The sequence below is a fragment of the Phyllobates terribilis genome, unplaced genomic scaffold (assembly GCF_046119375.1).
Source record: "Phyllobates terribilis strain yellow unplaced genomic scaffold, ASM4611937v1 Scaffold_2__4_contigs__length_985480577, whole genome shotgun sequence".
Taxonomy (NCBI): Eukaryota; Metazoa; Chordata; class Amphibia; order Anura; family Dendrobatidae; genus Phyllobates; species Phyllobates terribilis.
In genome coordinates this window covers 972,222,552-972,245,353 of record NW_027362762.1, presented here as the reverse complement: position 1 = coordinate 972,245,353, position 22,802 = coordinate 972,222,552, and the positions used below count along the sequence as shown (strand labels likewise).

The 22,802-nt window shown below is 50.2% G+C and overlaps 1 protein-coding gene across 1 annotated transcript in view; it reads right to left on the bottom strand.

Annotated features, from left to right (window-relative positions):
• Positions 1–1,193: 1,193 nt before the first annotated feature.
• Positions 1,194–22,802, bottom strand: part of WARS2 (tryptophanyl tRNA synthetase 2, mitochondrial) — a 32,746-nt gene continuing 11,137 nt past the window's right edge. Inside the window, exons 2-6 of the mRNA XM_073668727.1 lie at positions 4,232–4,486; positions 4,073–4,153; positions 3,290–3,375; positions 2,225–2,343; positions 1,194–2,137 (exon numbers count right to left, since the gene is read on the bottom strand). Coding sequence (XP_073524828.1) covers positions 1,689–2,137; positions 2,225–2,343; positions 3,290–3,375; positions 4,073–4,153; positions 4,232–4,486 — 990 coding nt within the window. The 3' untranslated portion in view covers positions 1,194–1,688. The remainder of the gene's footprint in view (positions 2,138–2,224; positions 2,344–3,289; positions 3,376–4,072; positions 4,154–4,231; positions 4,487–22,802) is intronic.

The window sequence follows — 22,802 nt, the reverse complement described above, 5'->3', positions numbered from 1 at the left end:
TAGCAGCTGCCATCTCCTATGTAGATGGGGAGGAGCCAGAGCTCCTTATCTTTTTCCCACTCCTTCCCCCCCACCGTTCCTCGTCCCACTACCTCCCACCTCCTCTTCCTCGTCCCACCTCCTTCATTCCTCCTCATCCCACCACCTCTCCCCTTCTCTCTCGTCCCACCTCCTCCTCCTTGACCCACCTCCTCCCCCTCCATTCCTCCTCCCCCTCCATCTCCATTCCTCCTCCCTCCCTCTCCTTGTCCCACCTCTTCCCTCCTCCTTCATCCCTCCTCGTTCCACCTCCTCCTTCATTCCTCCTCCTCGTCCCACCTCCTCCTTCATTCCTCCTCCTCGTCCCACCTCCTCCTTCATTCCTCCTCCTCGTCCCACCTCCTCCTTCATTCCTCCTCTTCCCACCTTCTCCTTCCTCCTTCATTCCTCCTCCTCGTCCCACTTCCTCCTGCATTCCTCCTCCTCCTTCATTCCTCCTCCTCGTCCCACTTCCTCCTTCATTCCTCCTCCTCGTCCCACCTCCTCCTTCATTCCTCCTCCTCGTCCCACCTTCTCTCTCCTTCATTCCTCCTCCTCATCGCACCTCCTCCTTCATTCCTCCTCCTCGTTCCACCTCCTCCTTCATTCCTCCTCCTCGTCCCACCTCCTCCTTCATTCCTCCTCCTCGTCCCACCTCCTCCTTCATTCCTCCTCCTGGTCCCACCTTCTCCCTCCTCCTTCATTCCTCCACCTTGTCCCACCTCCTTCATTCCTCCTCATCCCACCACCTCTCCCCTTCTCTCTCGTCCCACCTCCTCCTCCTTGACCCACCTCCTCCCCCTCCATTCCTCCTCCCCCTCCATCTCCATTCCTCCTCCCTCCCTCTCCTTGTCCCTCCTCATTCCACCTTCTTCATTCCTCCTCCTCGTCCCACCTCCTCCTTCATTTCTCCTCCTGGTCCCACCTTCTCCCTCCTCCTTCATTCCTCCTCCTTCATTCCTCCTCCTCGTCCCACCTCCTTCATTCCTCCTCCTCGTCCCACCTCCTCCTTCATTCCTCCTCCTGGTCCCACCTTCTCCCTCCTCCTCCTTCATTCCTCCTCCTCGTTCCAACTCCTCCTTCATTCCTCCTCCTGGTCCCACCTCCCTCCTCCTTCATTCCTCCTCCTTCTTTCCTCCTCCTCATCCCACCTTCTTCATTCCTCCTCCTCGTCCCACCTCCTCCTTCATTCCTCCTCCTCGTCCCACCTCCTTCATTCCTCCTCCTCGTCCCACCTCCTTCATTCCTCCTCCTCGTCCCACCTCCTCCTTCATTCCTCCTCCTGGTCCCACCTTCTCCCTCCTCCTCGTCCCACCTTCTTCATTCCTCCTCCTGGTCCCACCTCCCTCCTCCTTCATTCCTCCTCCTGGTCCCACCTCCCTCCTCCTTCATTCCTCCTCCTTCTTTCCTCCTCCTCGTCCCACCTTCTTCATTCCTCCTCCTCCTCCCTTCCCTCTCGCAGTTGTGAGAGCAGAATTAACTTTTCACACAATTGATAATTCCAGTCACTGACAGCAAAAATTCTAGAAATAGTGAAAAATACAAATGTGTCAGAAAGTTGCAGAAATGATACAATGATGCTGTGTTTTGGGGCCACAACAAGCCCTGTCAGCGGGTAGGAGTGCATCCGTATCAGTCAGTACCAGGAGGGGGCGACATTATTGGCCTCGTCATCTTAGTCCAACCAGCCGGCAGACGGCGTCATACACAGGAGCCGCCACCTCCCGCGCCCCCTGAGCCCCACGATCCAGCACCTCTGTAAGGAAGCCCACATCCCCCCTAAGTCGGTGGAACTCCTCCCGGATGGGCGCCAGCTTGGTGATCACGGCCTCTGCCACCACCAGCTTGTACTGTGCAGTCTCCAGTCCTTGGCTCTGCTTCACCAGCTCCTCGGGGGCATGGCCGCTCACAGCACTGTGGATCGCCACCAGGTTAGAGACACCCGGCCGCGCTTCTGGGTCATAGGTCACCTCCGCGGTGCAGTCCGTCACAGCCTTGCGGAACTTCATGATTATTTCATCCGGTGTGTCAGTCAGCCGCACAGTGGCCAGTGTTTGGGGGTCCGACTTTGACATCTTCACTGTAGGGTCTCGGAGGGATCGGATCTTCTTGGCGCGACCTATAAAAACGTGTGATATTAACCCTTACGTCCTACCCTATCCCAATCCCCTTCCAGCCATTGACATCTGCCTCGGCCGACACTCACTCATCAGAGCTCTGGGGATCGGGAAGAATTCTCCATATCGATTGTTGAAGATCCGCGCCACATCCTGCGTCAGCTCCAAGTGCTGGGCCTGGTCATCACCGACCGGGACGTGAGTGGACCTGTCACAGACGGAGAGCGGACGTTAGACTGGATCCAGCACCGGCGGCAGCTTCCTTATATCACAGGATGCACTGATGTGTTTTAGGTCACATCAGTCCCGTGACCAACTCGTAGCCAAAACTACTGATAAAGGTCACACCAGCCACAACGTCAAGAAAACATTTCATTATTACATCATAGGCCCTACTCAATTATCAAACGCGTTTCAGTCCCATATTATTGCATTACAACTCACCTATAAGAACTCTGTACTCAGCCTAAATTATATGGGAAACCAACACGTTTCAGGCCATCATGGTGCAGGCTCATTGTACTTTGCTACTCTCTAAGTGATTTTAGCTGTGGTATAATACTGCTCCTTACGTGACACAAATCCTTATTACATTACAGTATTCAATCACCAATTCTAGCGCGTTTCAGTTCATCTGAGCACTTATCATTCCCTACTATTATCATATCTAACCTAAAATCACTCAAAAGGAAATGAGTACCGGATCTGAAACAAATCCTTATTACACTACAGTGTTAAATCTACACCGACTGATGCGTTTCAGGAACATTGGCCTTTCCAGGCTGAACTGGTCTCAGGCAATCTCGAATACCATCACATTGTGGTAAGATTTCAGGTCACAGCAGCCGCAAGGTGACAACGCAGCGCAGGCACCTCGGCCATTGTCTGCATCTACTTCCTAAATACATTAAAGGCGGAATATGGCATGCCCACGCGATTCAGGCCACAGTGGACTGTGGTAACGTATTACATTCCTCCAGGTGGGATCGCGTGTCTGGGGTCACGGATCACACGTCTGGGGTCACGGATCATCTGGGGCCGGCGTGACGGGAAAGCTCCCAGATCTTCCTAGGCGCTGGTCCGGGAACGGCCGAGGGGTTGATCGCTGACTGGGCTGGGTCCTATCATGTTGTCTCCCCGTCCCCGGGACTCACTGGTAGAGCAGAATATCGGCCGCCTGCAGCACGGGATAGGTGAACAGCCCGACGCTCCCCTCGTTCTTCTGGTTCAGACTTTTCATCTGTCAATCAAGAATAACAAATTTCACAGTCAGGTCTTAAAGCTACGCACTATCAAAAAATCTACACACACCATAGCATATACTCCAATCCCATCCAAAGCTGCACACAAACTTCTGCTGGAATTCAGTTTGTGTCGGGCAGCAGTGATTGTGCATTAAGTTCAGAATAGTGACTACAGCTCTGGAGGTGACTGGAGGATAAGAGAAGATGTAACAGCAGAATAGAGAGTGCAGCTCTGGAGGTGATTGGAGCACAAGACACGATGTAACAGCAGAATAGTGAGTGCAGCTCTGGAGGTAACTGGAGGATGAGACGTGATGTGAAAGCAGACTAGTGACTGCAGCTCTGGAGGTGACTGAAGGATATGACATGATGTAATAGAAGAATAGTGACTGCAGCTCTGGAGGCTACTGGAGGATAAGACACGATGTAACAGCAGAATAGTGAGGGCAGCTCTGGAGGTAACTGGAGGATGAGACGCGATGTGAAAGCAGACTAGTGACTGCAGCTCTGGAGGTGACTGAAGGATAAGACACAACGTAACAGCAGAATAGTGACTGCAGCTCTGGAGGTGACTGGAGGATAAGACACAATGTAACAGCAGAATAGTGAGTGCAGATTTAGCTGAGACTGGAGTATGACAGAATTATAAATGCTGCTCTGGCAGTACATTATTTTCTGACTCCCAGCTCTCACCTTCCACTGCGGCAGATGACGGAGCCGCGGCATTGATGTCAGGCAGCCGAAAATCCAGCCGAGCTCGGCGTGCTCTGGGACCTGCAGGAGAGGAGGAGATGGATGAGCCCCCCTGATCACGGCACTGGAGGTCTACATGTATTAGTCCCCTGTACTGACCCTGGACTGCTGGAAGAGGCGGCTCTTCTCGGGGTTCACCCCACAGGCCAGCAGGCAGGCGGCCATGTCCAGCACGCTCCCCCGCAGGTTGTCCGGGTTTTGGGGTACAGTGATGGAGTGCAGGTCCACAATGCTGTACAGCACCGAGCTGAACTCATCTTGGAGGTGGCCCCAGACCTGCAGCGCTCCCAGGTAGTTACCCAGATGGGGGGTCCCGGTGGGCTGGATCCCGGAGAAGACGCGCGGAGAGTGACCCTGTAATACAGGAAGAGAGAGTGAGAACACAGTGTATGATCGATATGTACAGCCATATACACTGGCCGTCACCAGGAATTTCAGGGCCCCGTACTGGCTAAACTTTCGGGCCCCTTTGAGACTCTGCCCAGGCTTCACCCCTTGAACCTTCCACAGTCCCACCGCCCACTCTTGGAAGAACTCCACTTCTGCACCACGTCCTCACCAATCACACATTAACGGTTGAACCATATCACATACACAGCCAGCAGCTTTTGTTTTGGACAAAAGATTTTTTTAAGCAGCTTACTCTGCTCTAACCGATTATACATTTCTTATAATATCCAGTACTCTTTTTAAGTATATTTTTATTTAAGGGAATGTGTCACATATATTTTTTAAAATGACCAATAATACCACATATAAGGGACAAATTCTGTCACACCATGACCAGACCACATATTACCACCACATAGTGACCAAATTATACCACATAAAAGGAATACCACCACACCGTGACCACATCACATATTACCACCACATAGTGACCAAATACTACCACATACAAGGAACAAATACCACCACACCATGACCAGACCACATATTACCACCACACAGTGACCAATAATATCACATACAAGGAACAAATACCGTCAAACCATGACCAGACCACATATTACCACCACATAGTGACCAAATAATACAATACTGATCATTAATAAACAACACACAATACTAATATTACCCTCTCTATATAGTGTACAGGTAAAACAGTGATCACCAGTGACATTATACATAGGAGCCCTTTATATAGTGTACAGTTAATACAGGGATCACCAGTGACATTATACACAGGAGCTCTGTATATAGTGTATAGTGTACAGGTAATACAGGGATCACCAGTGACATACACAGGAGCTCTGTATATAGTATATAGTGTAGAGGTAATACAGTGATCACCAGTGACATTATACACAGGAGCACTGTATACAGTGTCAGTGTACAGGTAATACAGTGATCACCAGTGACATTATACACAGGAGCTCTGTATACAGTGTACAGGTAATACAGTGATCACCAGTGACATTTTACACAGGGGCTCTGTATATAGTGTACAGGTAATACAGGGATCACCAGTGACATTATACACAGGAGCTCTGTATACAGTGTCAGTGTACAGGTAATACAGTGATCACCAGTGACATTATACACAGGAGCTCTGTATATAGTGTCAGTGTACAGGTAATACAGTGATCACCAGTGACATTATGCACAGGAGCTCTGTATATAGTGTATAGTGTACAGGTAATACAGTGATCACCAGTGACATTATACACAGGAGCTCTGTATATAGTGTCAGTGTACAGGTAATACAGGGATCACCAGTGACATTATCCACAGGAGGTCTGTATATAGTGTACAGGTAATACAGTGATCACCAGTGACATTATACACAGGAACTCTGTATATAGTCTATAGTGTACAGGTAATACAGTGATCACTAGTGACATTATACACAGGAGCTCTGTATATAGTGTCAGTGTACAGGTAATACAGTGATCACTAGTGACATTATACACAAGAGCTCAGTATATAGTGTCAGTGTACAGGTAATACAGTGATCACCAGTGACATTATACACAGGAGCTCTGTATATAGTGTCAGTGTACAGGTAATACAGTGATCACCAGTGACATTATACACAGGAGCTCTGTATATAGTATATAGTGTACAGGTAATACAGTGATCACCAGTGACATTATACACAGGAGCTCTGTATATAGTGTATAGTGTACAGGTAATACAGTGATCACCAGTGACATTATACACAGAAGTTCTGTATATAGTGTACAGGTAATACAGGGATCACCAGTTACATTATACACAGGAGCTCTGTATATAGTGTCAGTGTACAGGTAATACAGTGATCACCAGTGACATTATACACAAGGAGCTCTGTATATAGTGTACAGGTAATATAGGGATCACCAGGGACATTATACACAGGAGCTCTGTATATAGTGTACAGGTAATACAGGGATCACCAGTGACATTATAGACAAGAGCTCTGTATATAGTGTACAGGTAATACAGTGATCACCAGTGATATTATACACAGGAGCTCTGTATATAGTGTATAGTGTACAGGTAATACAGTGATAACCAGTGACATTATACACAGGAGCTCTGTATATAGTGTCAGTGTACAGGAAATACAGTGATCACCAGTGACATTATACACAGGAGCTCTGTATATAGTGTCAGTGTACAGGAAATACAGTGATCACCAGTGACATTATACACAGGAGCTCTGTATATAGTATATAGTGTACAGGTAATACAGTGATCACCAGTGACATTATACACAGGAGCTCTGTACATAGTATACAGTGTATAACGTCAGTGTACAGGTAACACACTGACTCATTGATGATATCTCTAATTGAAGTCCTTTATCTTCGCTTTTTTTCCCTTCATCTGTCACAGACCGCCATCACTTCTTCCAGTCAGGACTCATCTCTGCAGAAAATAACAGTTATCTAGCACACATTCTCCAATTTTTCCCCAACTTCCACACTGCGCCAGATGAAGAAAAAAGCGTCTGTCGCCCTACACAGTAGCAGGACCCCCCCCCCCCTCACTGAAAACAGTATCCTCAAAAATAAAATACATCACCGAAGTAATAATATCCATAATTAACCCCTACAGTAATAATGTCCCACATCTTGGCCCCTTCCTGTATTAACGCCCCCTTATCCTGGCCCCCGTGTGTCTCATTCCTGGCTCCATATGTTCTCCCATCCTGCCCCCAGGCCCCATATGATATTCCATCCTGGCCCCATATGATATTCCATCCTGGCCCAGACCCCATATGATATTCCATCCTGGCCCCATATGTCTGCATCCTACCCGAGACCCCATATGTTCTACCATCCTGCCCCAGGCCCTATATGTCTCCATCCTGCCCAAGGCCCCATATGATATCCCATCCTGGCCCCATATGTCTCCATCCTGCCCAGACCCCATATGTTCTCCCATCCTGCTCCAGGCCCCATATGATCTCCCATCCTGGCCCCATATGTCTCCATCCTGCCCCAGACCCCATATGATATTCCATCCTGACCCCATATGTCTCCATCTTGCCCCAGGCCCCATATGATATCCCATCCTGACCCCATATGTCTCTATCATGCCCGAGGCCCCATATGATATCCCATCCTGACCTAGGCCCCATATGATATCCCATCCTGACCCCATATGTCTCCATCTTGCCCCAGGCCCCATATGATATCCCATCCTGACCCCATATGTCTCCATCTTGCCCCAGGCCCCATATGATCTCCCATCCTGCCCTCAAGCCCCATATGATATTCCATCCTGGCCCCATATGTCTGCATCCTGCCCGAGGCCCCATATGTTCTACCATCCTGCCCCAGGCCCCATATGTCTCCATCCTGCCCGAGGCCTCATAGGATATCCCATCCTGGCCCCATATGTCTCTATCATGCCCCAGGCCCCATATGATCTCCCATCCAGCCCTCAAGCCCCATATGATATTCCATCCTGGCCCCATATGTCTCCATCCTGCCCAAGACCACATATGATATCCCATCCTGGCCCCATATGTCTCCATCCTGCCCCAGACCCCATATGATATCCCATCCTGACCCCATATGTCTCCATCCTGCCCGAGGCCCCATATGATATCCCATCCTGGCCCCATATCTCCATCCTGCTCCAGGCCCCATATGTCCTCCCATCCTGCCCCAAGCCCCATATGATATCCCATCCTGGCCCCATATGTCTCCATCCTGCCCCAGGCCCCATATGTTCTCCGATCCTGCCCCAGGCCCCATATTATATCCCATCCTGGCCCCATATGTCTCCATCCAGCCCCAGGCCCCATATGTTCTCCGATCCTGTCCCAGGCCCCATATGATATCCCATCCTGGCCCCATATGTCTCCATCCTGCTCCAGGCCTCATATGTTCTCCGATCCTGCCCCAGGCCTGATATGTTCTCCGATCCTGCCCCAGGCCCCATATGATATTCCATCCTGGCCCCATATGATATTCCATCCTGGCCCAGACCCCATATGATATTCCATCCTGGCCCCATATGTCTGCATCCTACCCGAGACCCCATATGTTCTACCATCCTGCCCCAGGCCCCATATGATCTCCCATCCTGCCCTCAAGCCCCATATGATATTCCATCCTGGCCCCATATGTCTCCATCCTGCCCGAGACCACATATGATATCCCATCCTGGCCCCATATGTCTCCATCCTGCCCAGACCCCATATGTTCTCCCATCCTGCTCCAGGCCCCATATGATCTCCCATCCTGGCCCCATATGTCTCCATCCTGCTCCAGGCCCCATATGATATTCCATCCTGACCCCATATGTCTCCATCCTGCCCCAGACCCCATATGATATCCCATCCTGACCCCATATGTCTCTATCATGCCCGAGGCCCCATATGATATCCCATCCTGACCTAGGCCCCATATGATATCCCATCCTGACCCCATATGTCTCCATCTTGCCCCAGGCCCATATGATATCCCATCCTGACCCCATATGTCTCCATCTTGCCCCAGGCCCCATATGATCTCCCATCCTGCCCTCAAGCCCCATATGATATTCCATCCTGGCCCCATATGTCTGCATCCTGCCCGAGGCCCCATATGTTCTACCATCCTGCCCCAGGCCCCATATGTCTCCATCCTGCCCGAGGCCTCATAGGATATCCCATCCTGGCCCCATATGTCTCTATCATGCCCCAGGCCCCATATGATCTCCCATCCAGCCCTCAAGCCCCATATGATATTCCATCCTGGCCCCATATGTCTCCATCCTGCCCAAGACCACATATGATATCCCATCCTGGCCCCATATGTCTCCATCCTGCCCCAGACCCCATATGATATCCCATCCTGACCCCATATGTCTCCATCCTGCCCGAGGCCCCATATGATATCCCATCCTGGCCCCATATCTCCATCCTGCTCCAGGCCCCATATGTCCTCCCATCCTGCCCCAAGCCCCATATGATATCCCATCCTGGCCCCATATGTCTCCATCCTGCCCCAGGCCCCATATGTTCTCCGATCCTGCCCCAGGCCCCATATTATATCCCATCCTGGCCCCATATGTCTCCATCCAGCCCCAGGCCCCATATGTTCTCCGATCCTGTCCCAGGCCCCATATGATATCCCATCCTGGCCCCATATGTCTCCATCCTGCTCCAGGCCTCATATGTTCTCCGATCCTGCCCCAGGCCTGATATGTTCTCTGATCCTGCCCCAGGCCCCATATGATATTCCATCCTGGCCCCATATGTCTCCATCCTGCCCGAGGCCCCATATGATATTCCATTCTGGTCCCATATGTCTCCATCCTGCCCGAGGCCCCATATGATCTCCCATCCTGGCCCCATATGTCTCCATCCTGCCCCAGGCCCCATATGATATCCCATCCTGGCCCCATATGTCTCCATCCTGCCCGAGGCCCCATATGATCTCCCATCCTGGCCCCATATGTCTCCATCCTGCCCGAGGCCCCATATGATCTCCCATCCTGGCCCCATATGTCTCCATCCTGCCCCAGGCCCCATATGATCTCCCATCCTGGCCCCATATGTCTCCATCCTGCCCCAGGCCCCATATGATATCCCATCCTGGCCCCATATGTCTCCATCCAGCCCGAGGCCCCATATGATCTCCCATCCTGGCCCCATATGTCTCCATCCTGCCCGAGGCCCCATATGATCTCCCATCCTGGCCCCATATGTCTCCATCCTGCCCCAGGCCCCATATGATCTCCCATCCTGGCCCCATATGTCTCCATCCTGCCCCAGGCCCCATATGATCTCCCATCCTGGCCCCATATGTCTCCATCCTGCCCCAGGCCCCATATGATCTCCCATCCTGGCCCCATATGTCTCCATCCTGCCCGAGGCCCCATATGATCTCCCATCCTGGCCCCATATGTCTCCATCCTGCTCCAGGCCCCATATGATCTCCCATCCTGGCCCCATATGTCTCCATCCTGCCCCAGGCCCCATATGATCTCCCATCCTGGCCCCATATGTCTCCATCCTGCCCCAGGCCCCATATGATATCCCATCCTGACCTTATACAAAAAGTAAAAAAAATGTTTCTCCTTACCTGGCCGCGGTCTAGTGGTGTCTTCTTCCTCATCCATTTGAGGCGCGGACGCGCCAGCACATGGCAGTGATGTCATACGCATGCGACGTGCGAGCCGACGCCAGCTGCTGGCCTCTGATTGGCTGGCGGTTGGTAACTGTTGCCGACAGGGCCGGCTCCAGGTTTCCGTGGGCCCCGGAGGAAAAGTCTCAGTGGCCCCTTTAACACATACCACGATTCATGATGCACAGATACCGCAGAGAAATATATATATATATATCCACTGCTCAAAAAAATATCGGGACCCCTGAAATCCCCCCTCCTAGATCAGAATGAATGAAATCTCATTGAAGACTTTGTTCTGTAGAAAGCTGAATGTGCTGACAACAAAATCACCCAAACATCATCAATGGAAATCACATTTATTAACCAATGGAGGTCTGGATGTGGAGTCACCCCCAAAATTAAAGTGGAAAAACACACTACAGGCTGATCCAACTGTGATGTAATGTCCTTAAAACAAGTCACAATGAGGCTGAGTATTGTGTGTGGCCTCCACGTGCCTGTATGACCTCCCTACAACGCCTGGGCATGCTCCTGATGAGGCTGAGTATTGTGTGTGGCCTCCACGTGCCTGTATGACCTCCCTACAACGCCTGGGCATGCTCCTGATGAGGCTGAGTATTGTGTGTGGACTCCACGTGCCTGTATAACCTCCCTACAACGCCTGGGCATGCTCCTGATGAGGCTGAGTATTGTGTGTGGCCTCCACGTGCCTGTATGACCTCCCTACAACGCCTGGGCATGCTCCTGATGAGGCTCAGTATTGTGTGTGGCCTCCACGTGCCTGTATGACCTCCCTACAACGCCTGGGCATGCTCCTGATGAGGCTCAGTATTGTGTGTGGCCTCCACGTGCCTGTATGACCTCCCTACAATGCCTGGGCATGCTCCTGATGAGGCTGAGTATTGTGTGTGGCCTCCACGTGCCTGTATGACCTCCTTACAACGCCTGGGCATGCTCCTGATGAGGCTGAGTATTGTGTGTGGCCTCCACGTGCCTGTATGACCTCCCTACAACGCCTGGGCATGCTCCTGATGAGGCTGAGTATTGTGTGTGGCCTCCACGTGCCTGTATGACCTCCCTACAACGCCTGGGCATGCTCCTGATGAGGCTCAGTATTGTGTGTGGCCTCCCCGTGCCTGTATGACCTCCCTACAACGCCTGGGCATGCTCCTGATGAGGCTGAGTATTGTGTGTTGCCTCCCCGTGCCTGTATGACCTCCCTACAACGCCTGGGCATGCTGCTGATGAGGCTGAGTATTGTGTGTGACCTCCACGTGCCTGTATGACCTCCCTACAACGCCTGGGCATGCTGCTGATGAGGCTGAGTATTGTGTGTGACCTCCACGTGCCTGTATGACCTCCCTACAACGCCTGGGCATGCTCCTGATGAGGCTGAGTATTGTGTGTGGCCTCCACGTGCCTGTATGACCTCCCTACAACGCCTGGGCATGCTCCTGATGAGGCTCAGTATTGTGTGTGGCCTCCATGTGCCTGTATGACCTCCCTACAACGCCTGGGCATGCTCCTGATGAGGCTGAGTATTGTGTGTGGCCTCCACGTGCCTGTATGACCTCCCTACAACGCCTGGGCATGCTCCTGATGAGGCTGAGCATTGTGTGTGGCCTCCACGTGCCTGTATGACCTCCCTACAACGCCTGGGCATGCTCCTGATGAGGCTGAGTATTGTGTGTGGCCTCCACGTGCCTGTATGACCTCCCTACAACGCCTGGGCATGCTCCTGATGAGGCTGAGTATTGTGTGTGGCCTCCACGTGCCTGTATGACCTCCCTACAACGCCTGGGCATGCTCCTGATGAGGCTGAGTATTGTGTGTGGCCTCCACGTGCCTGTATGACCTCCCTACAACGCCTGGGCATGCTCCTGATGAGGCTGAGTATTGTGTGTGGCCTCCACGTGCCTTTATGACTTCCCTACAACGCCTGGGCATGCTCCTGATGAGGCTCAGTATTGTGTGTGGCCTCCACGTGCCTGTATGACCTCCCTACAACGCCTGGGCATGCTCCTGATGAGGCTGAGTATTGTGTGTGGCCTCCCCGTGCCTGTATGACCTCCCTACAACGCCTGAGCATGCTCCTGATGAGGCTCAGTATTGTGTGTGGCCTCCACGTGCCTGTATGACCTCCCTACAATGCCTGGGCATGCTCCTCATGAGGCTCAGTATTGTGTGTGGCCTCCACGTGCCTGTATGACCTCCGTACAACGCCTGGGCATGCTCCTGATGAGGCTGAGTATTGTGTGTGACCTCCACATGCCTGTATGACCTCCCTACAACGCCTGGGCATGCTCCTGATGAGGCTGAGTATTGTGTGTGGCCTCCACGTGCCTGTATGACCTCCCTACAACGTCTGGGCATGCTCCTGATGAGGCTGAGTATTGTGTGTGGCCTCCACGTGCCTGTATGACCTCCCTACAACGCCTGGGCATGCTCCTGATGAGGTTGCGGATGGTCTCCTGTGGGATCTCCTCCCAGACCTGGACTAAAGCATCCGCCAACTCCTGGACAGTCTGTGGTGCAAAGTGACGTTGGTGGATGGAGCGAGACATGATGTCCCAGATGTGCTCAATCGGATTCAGGTCTGGGGAACGGGCGCGCCAGTCCATAGCTTCAATGCCTTCATCTTGCAGGAACTGCTGACACACTCCAGCCACATGAGGTCTGGCATTGTCCTGCATTAGGAGGAACCCAGGGCCAACCGCACCAGCATATGGTCTCACAAGGGGTCTGAGGATCTCATCTCGGTACCTAATGGCAGTCAGGCTGCCTCTGGCGAGCACATGGAGGGCTGTGCGGTCCTCCAAAGAAATGCCACCCCACACCATTACTAACCCACTGCCAGACCGGTCGTGCTGAAGGATGTTGCAGGCAGCAGATCGCTCTCCACGGCATCTCCAGACTCTGTCACGTCTGTCACATGTGCTCAGTGTGAACCTGCTTTCATCTGTGAAGAGCACAGGGCGCCAGTGGCCACTTTGCCAATCCTGGTGTTCTGTGGCAAATGCCAAGTGTCCTGCACGGTGTTGGGCTGTGAGCACAACCCCCATCTGTGGACGTCGGGCCCTCATACCACCGTCATGGAGTCGGCTTCTAACCGTTTCTGCAGACACATGCACATTTGTGGCCTGCTGGAGGTCATTTTGCAGGGCTCTGGCAGTGCTCCTCCTGTTCCTCCTTGCACAAAGGCGGAGGTAGCGGTCCTGCTGTTGGGTTGTTGCCCTCCTACGGCCCCCTCCACGTCTCCTGGTGTACTGGCCTGTCTCCTGGTAGCTCCTCTGGACACTACGCTGACAGACACAGCAAACCTTCTTGCCACAGCTCGCACTGATGTGCCATCCTGGATGAGCTGCACTACCTGAGCAACTTCTGTGGGTTGTAGAGTCCGTCTCATGCTACCACGAGTGTGAAAGCACAACCAGCATTCAAAAGTGACCAAAACATCAGCCAGAAAGCATTGGTACTGAGATGTGGTCTGTGGTCCCCACCTGCAGAACCACTCCTTTATTGAGGGTGTCTTGATAATTGCCAATAATTTCCATCTATTGTCTGTTCCATTTGCACAACAGCAGGTGACATTGATTGTCAGTGTTGCTTCCTAAGGGGACAGTTTGATTTCACAGAAGTTTGACTTACATGGAGTTATATTCTGTTGTTTAAGTGTTCCCATCATTTTTTTGAGCAGTGTATATATATATATATATATATATATATATATATATATATATATATATATATATATATAGATTTAGTACAAGGCCAAAGATTTCACCGACTTCTTACATTACAGGAGTGATATCTATTGTAAATTCCACAAGAGCTCAGAAACCGGCGAATCCTCACAGCGCACAGTGCAGACCGGACAGTATAGTCCTCCATACAGTGTTATGGCCCCATATAATGCTCCATACAGTATAATGGGCACCACATAGTCCTCCATACAGTGTAATGGGCCCCACATAGTCCTCCATACAGTATAATGGGCCCCACATAGTCCTCCATACAGTATAATGGGCCCCACATAGTCCTCCATACAGTATAATGGGCACCACATAGTCCTCCATACAGAATAATGGCCCCACATAGTCCTCCATACAGTATAATGGGCACCACATAGTCCTCCATACAGAATAATGGCCCCACATAGTCCTCCATACAGTATAATGGGCACCACATAGTCCTCCATACAGTATAATGACACCACATAGTCCTCCATACAGTATAATGGCCCCACATAGTCCTCCATACAGTATTATGGGCCCCACATAGTCCTCCATACAGTATTATGGGCCCCACATAGTCCTCCATACAGTATAATGACACCACATAGTCCTCCATACAGTATAATGGCCCCACATAGTCCTCCATACAGTATTATGGGCCCCACATAGTCCTCCATACAGTATAATGACACCACATAGTCCTCCATACAGTATAATGGCCCCACATAGTCCTCCATACAGTATTATGGGCCCCACACAGTCCTCCATACAGTATAATGGGCACCACATAGTCCTCCATACAGTATAATGGGCACCACATAGTCCTCCATACAGTATAATGACACCACATAGTCCTCCATACAGTATAATAGGCACCACATAGTCCTCCATTCAAAATAATGAGCCCCACATAGTCCTCCATACAGTATAATGGGCACCACATAGTCCTCCATTCAAAATAATGAGCCCCACATAGTCCTCCATACAGTATAGTGGCTCCACATAGTCCTCTATAAAGTATAATGGCCCCACATAGTCCTCTATACAGGATAATGGACCCCACATAGTCCTCCATACAGTATAATGGGCCCCACATAGTCCTCCATACAGAATAATGGCCCCACATAGGCCTCCATACAGTATAATGGGCCCCACATAGTCCTCCATAGAGTATAATGGCACCACATAGTCCTCCATACAGTATAATGACACCACATAGTCCTCCATACAGTATAAAGACACCACATAGTCCTCCATACAGTATAATGACACCACATAGTCCTCCATACAGTATAATGACACCACATAGTCCTCCATACAGTATAATGACACCACATAGTCCTCCATACAGTATAATGGCCCCACATAGGCCTCCATACAGTATAATGGGCACCACATAGTCCTCCATACAGTATAATGACCCCACATAGTCCTCCATACAGAATAATGGCCCCACATAGGCCTCCATACAGTATAATGGGCACCACATAGTCCTCCATTCAAAATAATGAGCCCCACATAGTCCTCCATTCAGTATAATGGGCACCACATAGTCCTCCATACAGTATAATGGCTCCACATAGTCCTCCATACAGTATAATGGACCCCACATAGTCCTCCATACAGTATAATGGACCCCACATAGTCCTCCATACAGAATAATGGCCCCACATAGTCCTCCATACAGAATAATGGCCCCACATAGTCTTCCATACAGTATAATGGCCCCACATAGTCCTCCATACAGTGTAATGGGCCCCACATAGTCCTCCATACAGTGTAATAGGCCCCACATAGTCCTCCATACAGTATAATGGGCACCACATAGTCCTCCATACAGTATAATGATACCACATAGTCCTCCATACAGTGTAATGGGCCCCACATAGTCCTCCATACAGTGTAATGGGCCCCACATAGTCCTCCATACAGTGTAATGGGCCCCACATAGTCCTCCATACAGTGTAATGGGCCCCACATAGTCCTCCATACAGTGTAATGGGCCCCACATAGTCCTCCATACAGTGTAATGGGCCCCACATAGTCCTCCATACAGTGTAATGGGCCCCACATAGTCCTCCATACAGTGTAATGGGCCCCACATAGTCCTCCATACAGTGTAATGGGCCCCACATAGTCCTCCATACAGAATAATGGCCCCACATAGTCCTCCATACAGAATAATGGCCCCACATAGTCCTCCATACAGAATAATGGCCCCACATAGTCCTCCATACAGTATAATGGGCACCACATAGTCCTCCATACAGTGTAATGGGCCCCACATAGTCCTCCATACAGTGTAATGGGCCCCACATAGTCCTCCATACAGTGTAATGGGCCCCACATAGTCCTCCATACAGAATAATGGCCCCACATAGTCCTCCATACAGTATAATGGGCACCACATAGTCCTCCATACAGTATAATGACACCACATAGTCCTCCATACAGTATAATGACACCACATAGTCCTCCATACAGTATAATGGGCCCCACATAGTCCTCCATACAGAATAATGGCCCCACATAGGCCTCCATACAGTATAATGGGCCCCACATAGTCCTCCATAGAGTATAATGGCACCACATAGTCCTCCATACAGTATAATGACACCACATAGTCCTCCATACAGTATAAAGACACCACATAGTCCTCCATACAGTATAATGACACCACATAGTCCTCCATACAGTATAATGACACCACATAGTCCTCCATACAGTATAATGACACCACATAGTCCTCCATACAGTATAATGGCCCCACATAGGCCTCCATACAGTATAATGGGCACCACATAGTCCTCCATACAGTATAATGACCCCACATAGTCCTCCATACAGAATAATGGCCCCACATAGGCCTCCATACAGTATAATGGGCACCACATAGTCCTCCATTCAAAATAATGAGCCCCACATAGTCCTCCATTCAGTATAATGGGCACCACATAGTCCTCCATACAGTATAATGGCTCCACATAGTCCTCTATACAGTATAATGGACCCCACATAGTCCTCCATACAGTATAATGGACCCCACATAGTCCTCCATACAGTATAATGGCCCCACATAGTCCTCCGTACAGTATAATGGCCCCACATAGTCCTCCATACAGAATAATGGCCCCACATAGTCCTCCATACAGAATAATGGCCCCACATAGTCTTCCATACAGTATAATGGCCCCACATAGTCCTCCATACAGTGTAATGGGCCCCACATAGTCCTCCATACAGAATAATGGCCCCACATAGTCTTCCATACAGTATAATGGCCCCACATAGTCTTCCATACAGTGTAATGGCCCCACATAGTCCTCCATACAGTGTAATGGGCCCCACATAGTCCTTCATACAGTGTAATAGGCCCCACATAGTCCTCCATACAGTGTAATGGGCCCCACATAGTCCTCCATACAGAATAATGGCAACACATAGTCCTCCATACAGTATAATGGGCACCACATAGTCCTCCATACAGTATAATGATACCACATAGTCCTCCATACAGTATAATGGGCCCCACATAGTCCTCCATACAGTGTAATGGGCCCCACATAGTCCTCCATACAGTGTAATGGGCCCCACATAGTCCTCCATACAGTGTAATGGGCCCCACATAGTCCTCCATACAGTGTAATGGGCCCCACATAGTCCCCCATACAGAATAATGGCCCCACATAGTCCTCCATACAGAATAATGGCCCCACATAGTCCTCCATACAGAATAATGGCCCCACATAGTCCTCCATACAGTATAATGGGCACCACATAGTCCTCCATACAGTGTAATGGGCCCCACATAGTCCTCCATACAGTGTAATGGGCCCCACATAGTCCTCCATACAGTGTAATGGGCCCCACATAGTCCTCCATACAGTGTAATGGGCCCCACATAGTCCTCCATACAGTATAATGGGCACCACATAGTCCTCCATACAGTATAATGACACCACATAGTCCTCCATACAGTATAATGACACCACATAGTCCTCCATACAGTATAATGGAGCGACATAGTCCTCCATACAGTATTATGGGCCCCACATAGTCCTCCATACAGTATAATGGGCCCCACATAGTCCTCCATACAGTATTATGGGCCCCACATAGTCCTCCATACAGTATTATGGGCCCCACATAGTCCTCCATACAGTATAATGACACCACATAGTCCTCCATACAGTATAATGGCCCCACATAGTCCTCCATACAGTATTATGGGCCCCACATAGTCCTCCATACAGTATAATGACACCACATAGTCCTCCATACAGTATAATGGCCCCACATAGTCCTCCATACAGTATTATGGGCCCCACACAGTCCTCCATACAGTATAATGGGCACCACATAGTCCTCCATACAGTATAATGGGCACCACATAGTCCTCCATACAGTATAATGACACCACATAGTCCTCCATACAGTATAATAGGCACCACATAGTCCTCCATTCAAAATAATGAGCCCCACATAGTCCTCCATACAGTATAATGGGCACCACATAGTCCTCCATTCAAAATAATGAGCCCCACATAGTGCTCCATACAGTACCATACAGTATAATGGGCACCACATAGTCCTCCATTCAAAATAATGAGCCCCACATAGTCCTCCATACAGTATAGTGGCTCCACATAGTCCTCTATAAAGTATAATGGCCCCACATAGTCCTCTATACAGGATAATGGACCCCACATAGTCCTCCATACAGTATAATGGGCCCCACATAGTCCTCCATACAGAATAATGGCCCCACATAGGCCTCCATACAGTATAATGGGCCCCACATAGTCCTCCATAGAGTATAATGGCACCACATAGTCCTCCATACAGTATAATGACACCACATAGTCCTCCATACAGTATAAAGACACCACATAGTCCTCCATACAGTATAATGACACCACATAGTCCTCCATACAGTATAATGACACCACATAGTCCTCCATACAGTATAATGACACCACATAGTCCTCCATACAGTATAATGGCCCCACATAGGCCTCCATACAGTATAATGGGCACCACATAGTCCTCCATACAGTATAATGACCCCACATAGTCCTCCATACAGAATAATGGCCCCACATAGGCCTCCATACAGTATAATGGGCACCACATAGTCCTCCATTCAAAATAATGAGCCCCACATAGTCCTCCATTCAGTATAATGGGCACCACATAGTCCTCCATACAGTATAATGGGCACCACATAGTCCTCCATACAGTATAATGGCTCCACATAGTCCTCTATACAGTATAATGGACCCCACATAGTCCTCCATACAGTATAATGGACCCCACATAGTCCTCCATACAGTATAATGGACCCCACATAGTCCTCCATACAGTATAATGGCCCCACATAGTCCTCCATACAGAATAATGGCCCCACATAGTCCTCCATACAGAATAATGGCCCCACATAGTCTTCCATACAGTATAATGGCCCCACATAGTCCTCCATACAGTGTAATGGGCCCCACATAGTCCTCCATACAGTGTAATAGGCCCCACATAGTCCTCCATACAGTGTAATGGGCCCCACATAGTCCTCCATACAGAATAATGGCCCCACATAGTCCTCCATACAGTATAATGGGCACCACATAGTCCTCCATACAGTATAATGACACCACATAGTCCTCCATACAGTGTAATGGGCCCCACATAGTCCTCCATACAGTGTAATGGGCCCCACATAGTCCTCCATACAGTGTAATGGGCCCCACATAGTCCTCCATACAGTGTAATGGGCCCCACATAGTCCTCCATACAGTGTAATGGGCCCCACATAGTCCTCCATACAGTGTAATGGGCCCCACATAGTCCTCCATACAGAATAATGGCCCCACATAGTCCTCCATACAGAATAATGGCCCCACATAGTCCTCCATACAGAATAATGGCCCCACATAGTCCTTCATACAGTATAATGGGCACCACATAGTCCTCCATACAGTGTAATGGGCCCCACATAGTCCTCCATACAGTGTAATGGGCCCCACATAGTCCTCCATACAGTGTAATGGGCCCCACATAGTCCTCCATACAGTATAATGGGCACCACATAGTCCTCCATACAGTATAATGGGCACCACATAGTCCTCCATACAGTATAATGGGCACCACATAGTCCTCCATACAGTATAATGACACCACATAGTCCTCCATACAGTATAATGGCCCCACATAGTCCTCCATACAGTATTATGGGCCCCACATAGTCCTCCATACAGTATTATGGCCCCACATAGTCCTCCATACAGTATAATGGCCCCACATAGTCCTCCATACAGTATAATGGGCACCACATAGTCCTCCATTCAAAATAATGAGCCCCACATAGTCCTCCATACAGTATAATGGGCACCACATAGTCCTCCATTCAAAATAATGAGCCCCACATAGTGCTCCATACAGTATAATGGGCACCACATAGTCCTCCATTCAAAATAATGAGCCCCACATAGTCCTCCATACAGTATAATGGCTCCACATAGTCCTCTATAAAGTATAATGGCCCCACATAGTCCTCTATACAGTATAATGGACCCCACATAGTCCTCCATACAGTATAATGGACCCCACATAGTCCTCCATACAGTATAATGGACCCCACATAGTCCTCCATACAGTATTATGGGCCCCACATAGTCCTCCATACAGTATTATGGGCCCCACATAGTCCTCTATACAGTATTATGGGCCCCACATAGTCCTCCATACAGTATTATGGGCCCCACATAGTCCTCCATACAGTATTATGGGCCCCACATAGTCCTCCATACAGTGTAATGGGCCCCACATAGTCCTCCATACAGAATAATGGCCCCACATAGTCCTCTATACAGTATAATGGACCCCACATAGTCCTCCATACAATATTATGGGCCCCACATAATCCACCATACAGTATTATGGGCCCCACATAGTCCTCCATACAGTGTTATGGGCCCCACATAGTCCTCCATACAGTATTATGGGCCCCACATAGTCCTCCATACAGTATTATGGGCCCCATATAATGCGACCATCAGCGATGAAATAACCTGACGCTAGAGGGCGCTCCGCACACACCGATCATCAGCGATGATATAACCGGACGCTAGAGGGCGCTCCGCACACACCGACCATCAGCGATTATATAACCTGACACTAGAGGGCGCTCCGCGCACCCCGACCTTCAGCGATGATATAACCTGACGCTAGAGGGCGCTCCACACACACAGATCATCAACGATGATATAACCTGACACTAGAGGGCGCTCCGCACACAGACCATCAGCGATGATATAACCTGACGCTAGAGGGCGCTCCGCACACACCGACCATCAGCGATGATATAACCGGACGCTAGAGGGCGCTCCGCACACACAGACCATCAGCGATGATATAACCGGACACTAGAGGGCGCTCCACACACACAGACCATCAGCGATAATATAACCTGACGCTAGAGGGCGCTCCGCACACAAAGACCATCAGCGATGATATAACCTGACACTAGAGGGCGCTCCGCACAAACAGACCATCAGCGATGATATAACCTGAAGCTAGAGGGCACTCTGCGCACACACAGACCGTCCGCGATGATATAACCTGACACTAGAGGGCGCTCCGCACACACAGACTGTCCGCGATGATATAACCTGACACTAGAGGGCGCTCCACACACACCGACCATCAGCGATGATATAACCTGACGCTAGAGGGCGCTCCGCACACACCGACCATCAGCAATGATATAACCTGACACTAGAGGGCGCTCCGCGCACACCGACCATCAGCGATGATATAACCTGACACTAGAGAGCGCTCCGCACACACAGACCATCAGCGATGATATAACCTGACACTAGAGGGCGCTCCACACATACAGACCATCAGCGATGATATAACCTGACGCTAGAGGGCGCTCCACACACACAGACCATCAGCGATGATATAACCTGACGCTAGAGGGCGCTCCACACACACAGACTATCAGCGATGATATAACCTGACACTAGAGGCAGCTCCGCACACACAGACTATCAGCGATGATATAACCTGACACTAGAGGCAGCTCCGCACACACAGACCATCAGCGATGATATAACCGGACGCTAGAGGGCGCTCCGCACACACAGACCATCAGCGATGATATAACCGGACGCTAGAGGGCGCTCCGCACACACAGACCGTCAGCGATGATATAACCTGACACTAGAGGGCGCTCCGCACAGACAGACTATCAGCGATAATATAACCTGACGCTAGAGGGCGCTCCGCACACACCGACCATCAGCGATGATATAACCTGACGCTAGAGGGCGCTCCGCACACACAGACCATCAGCGATGATATAACCTGACACTAGAGGGCGCTCCG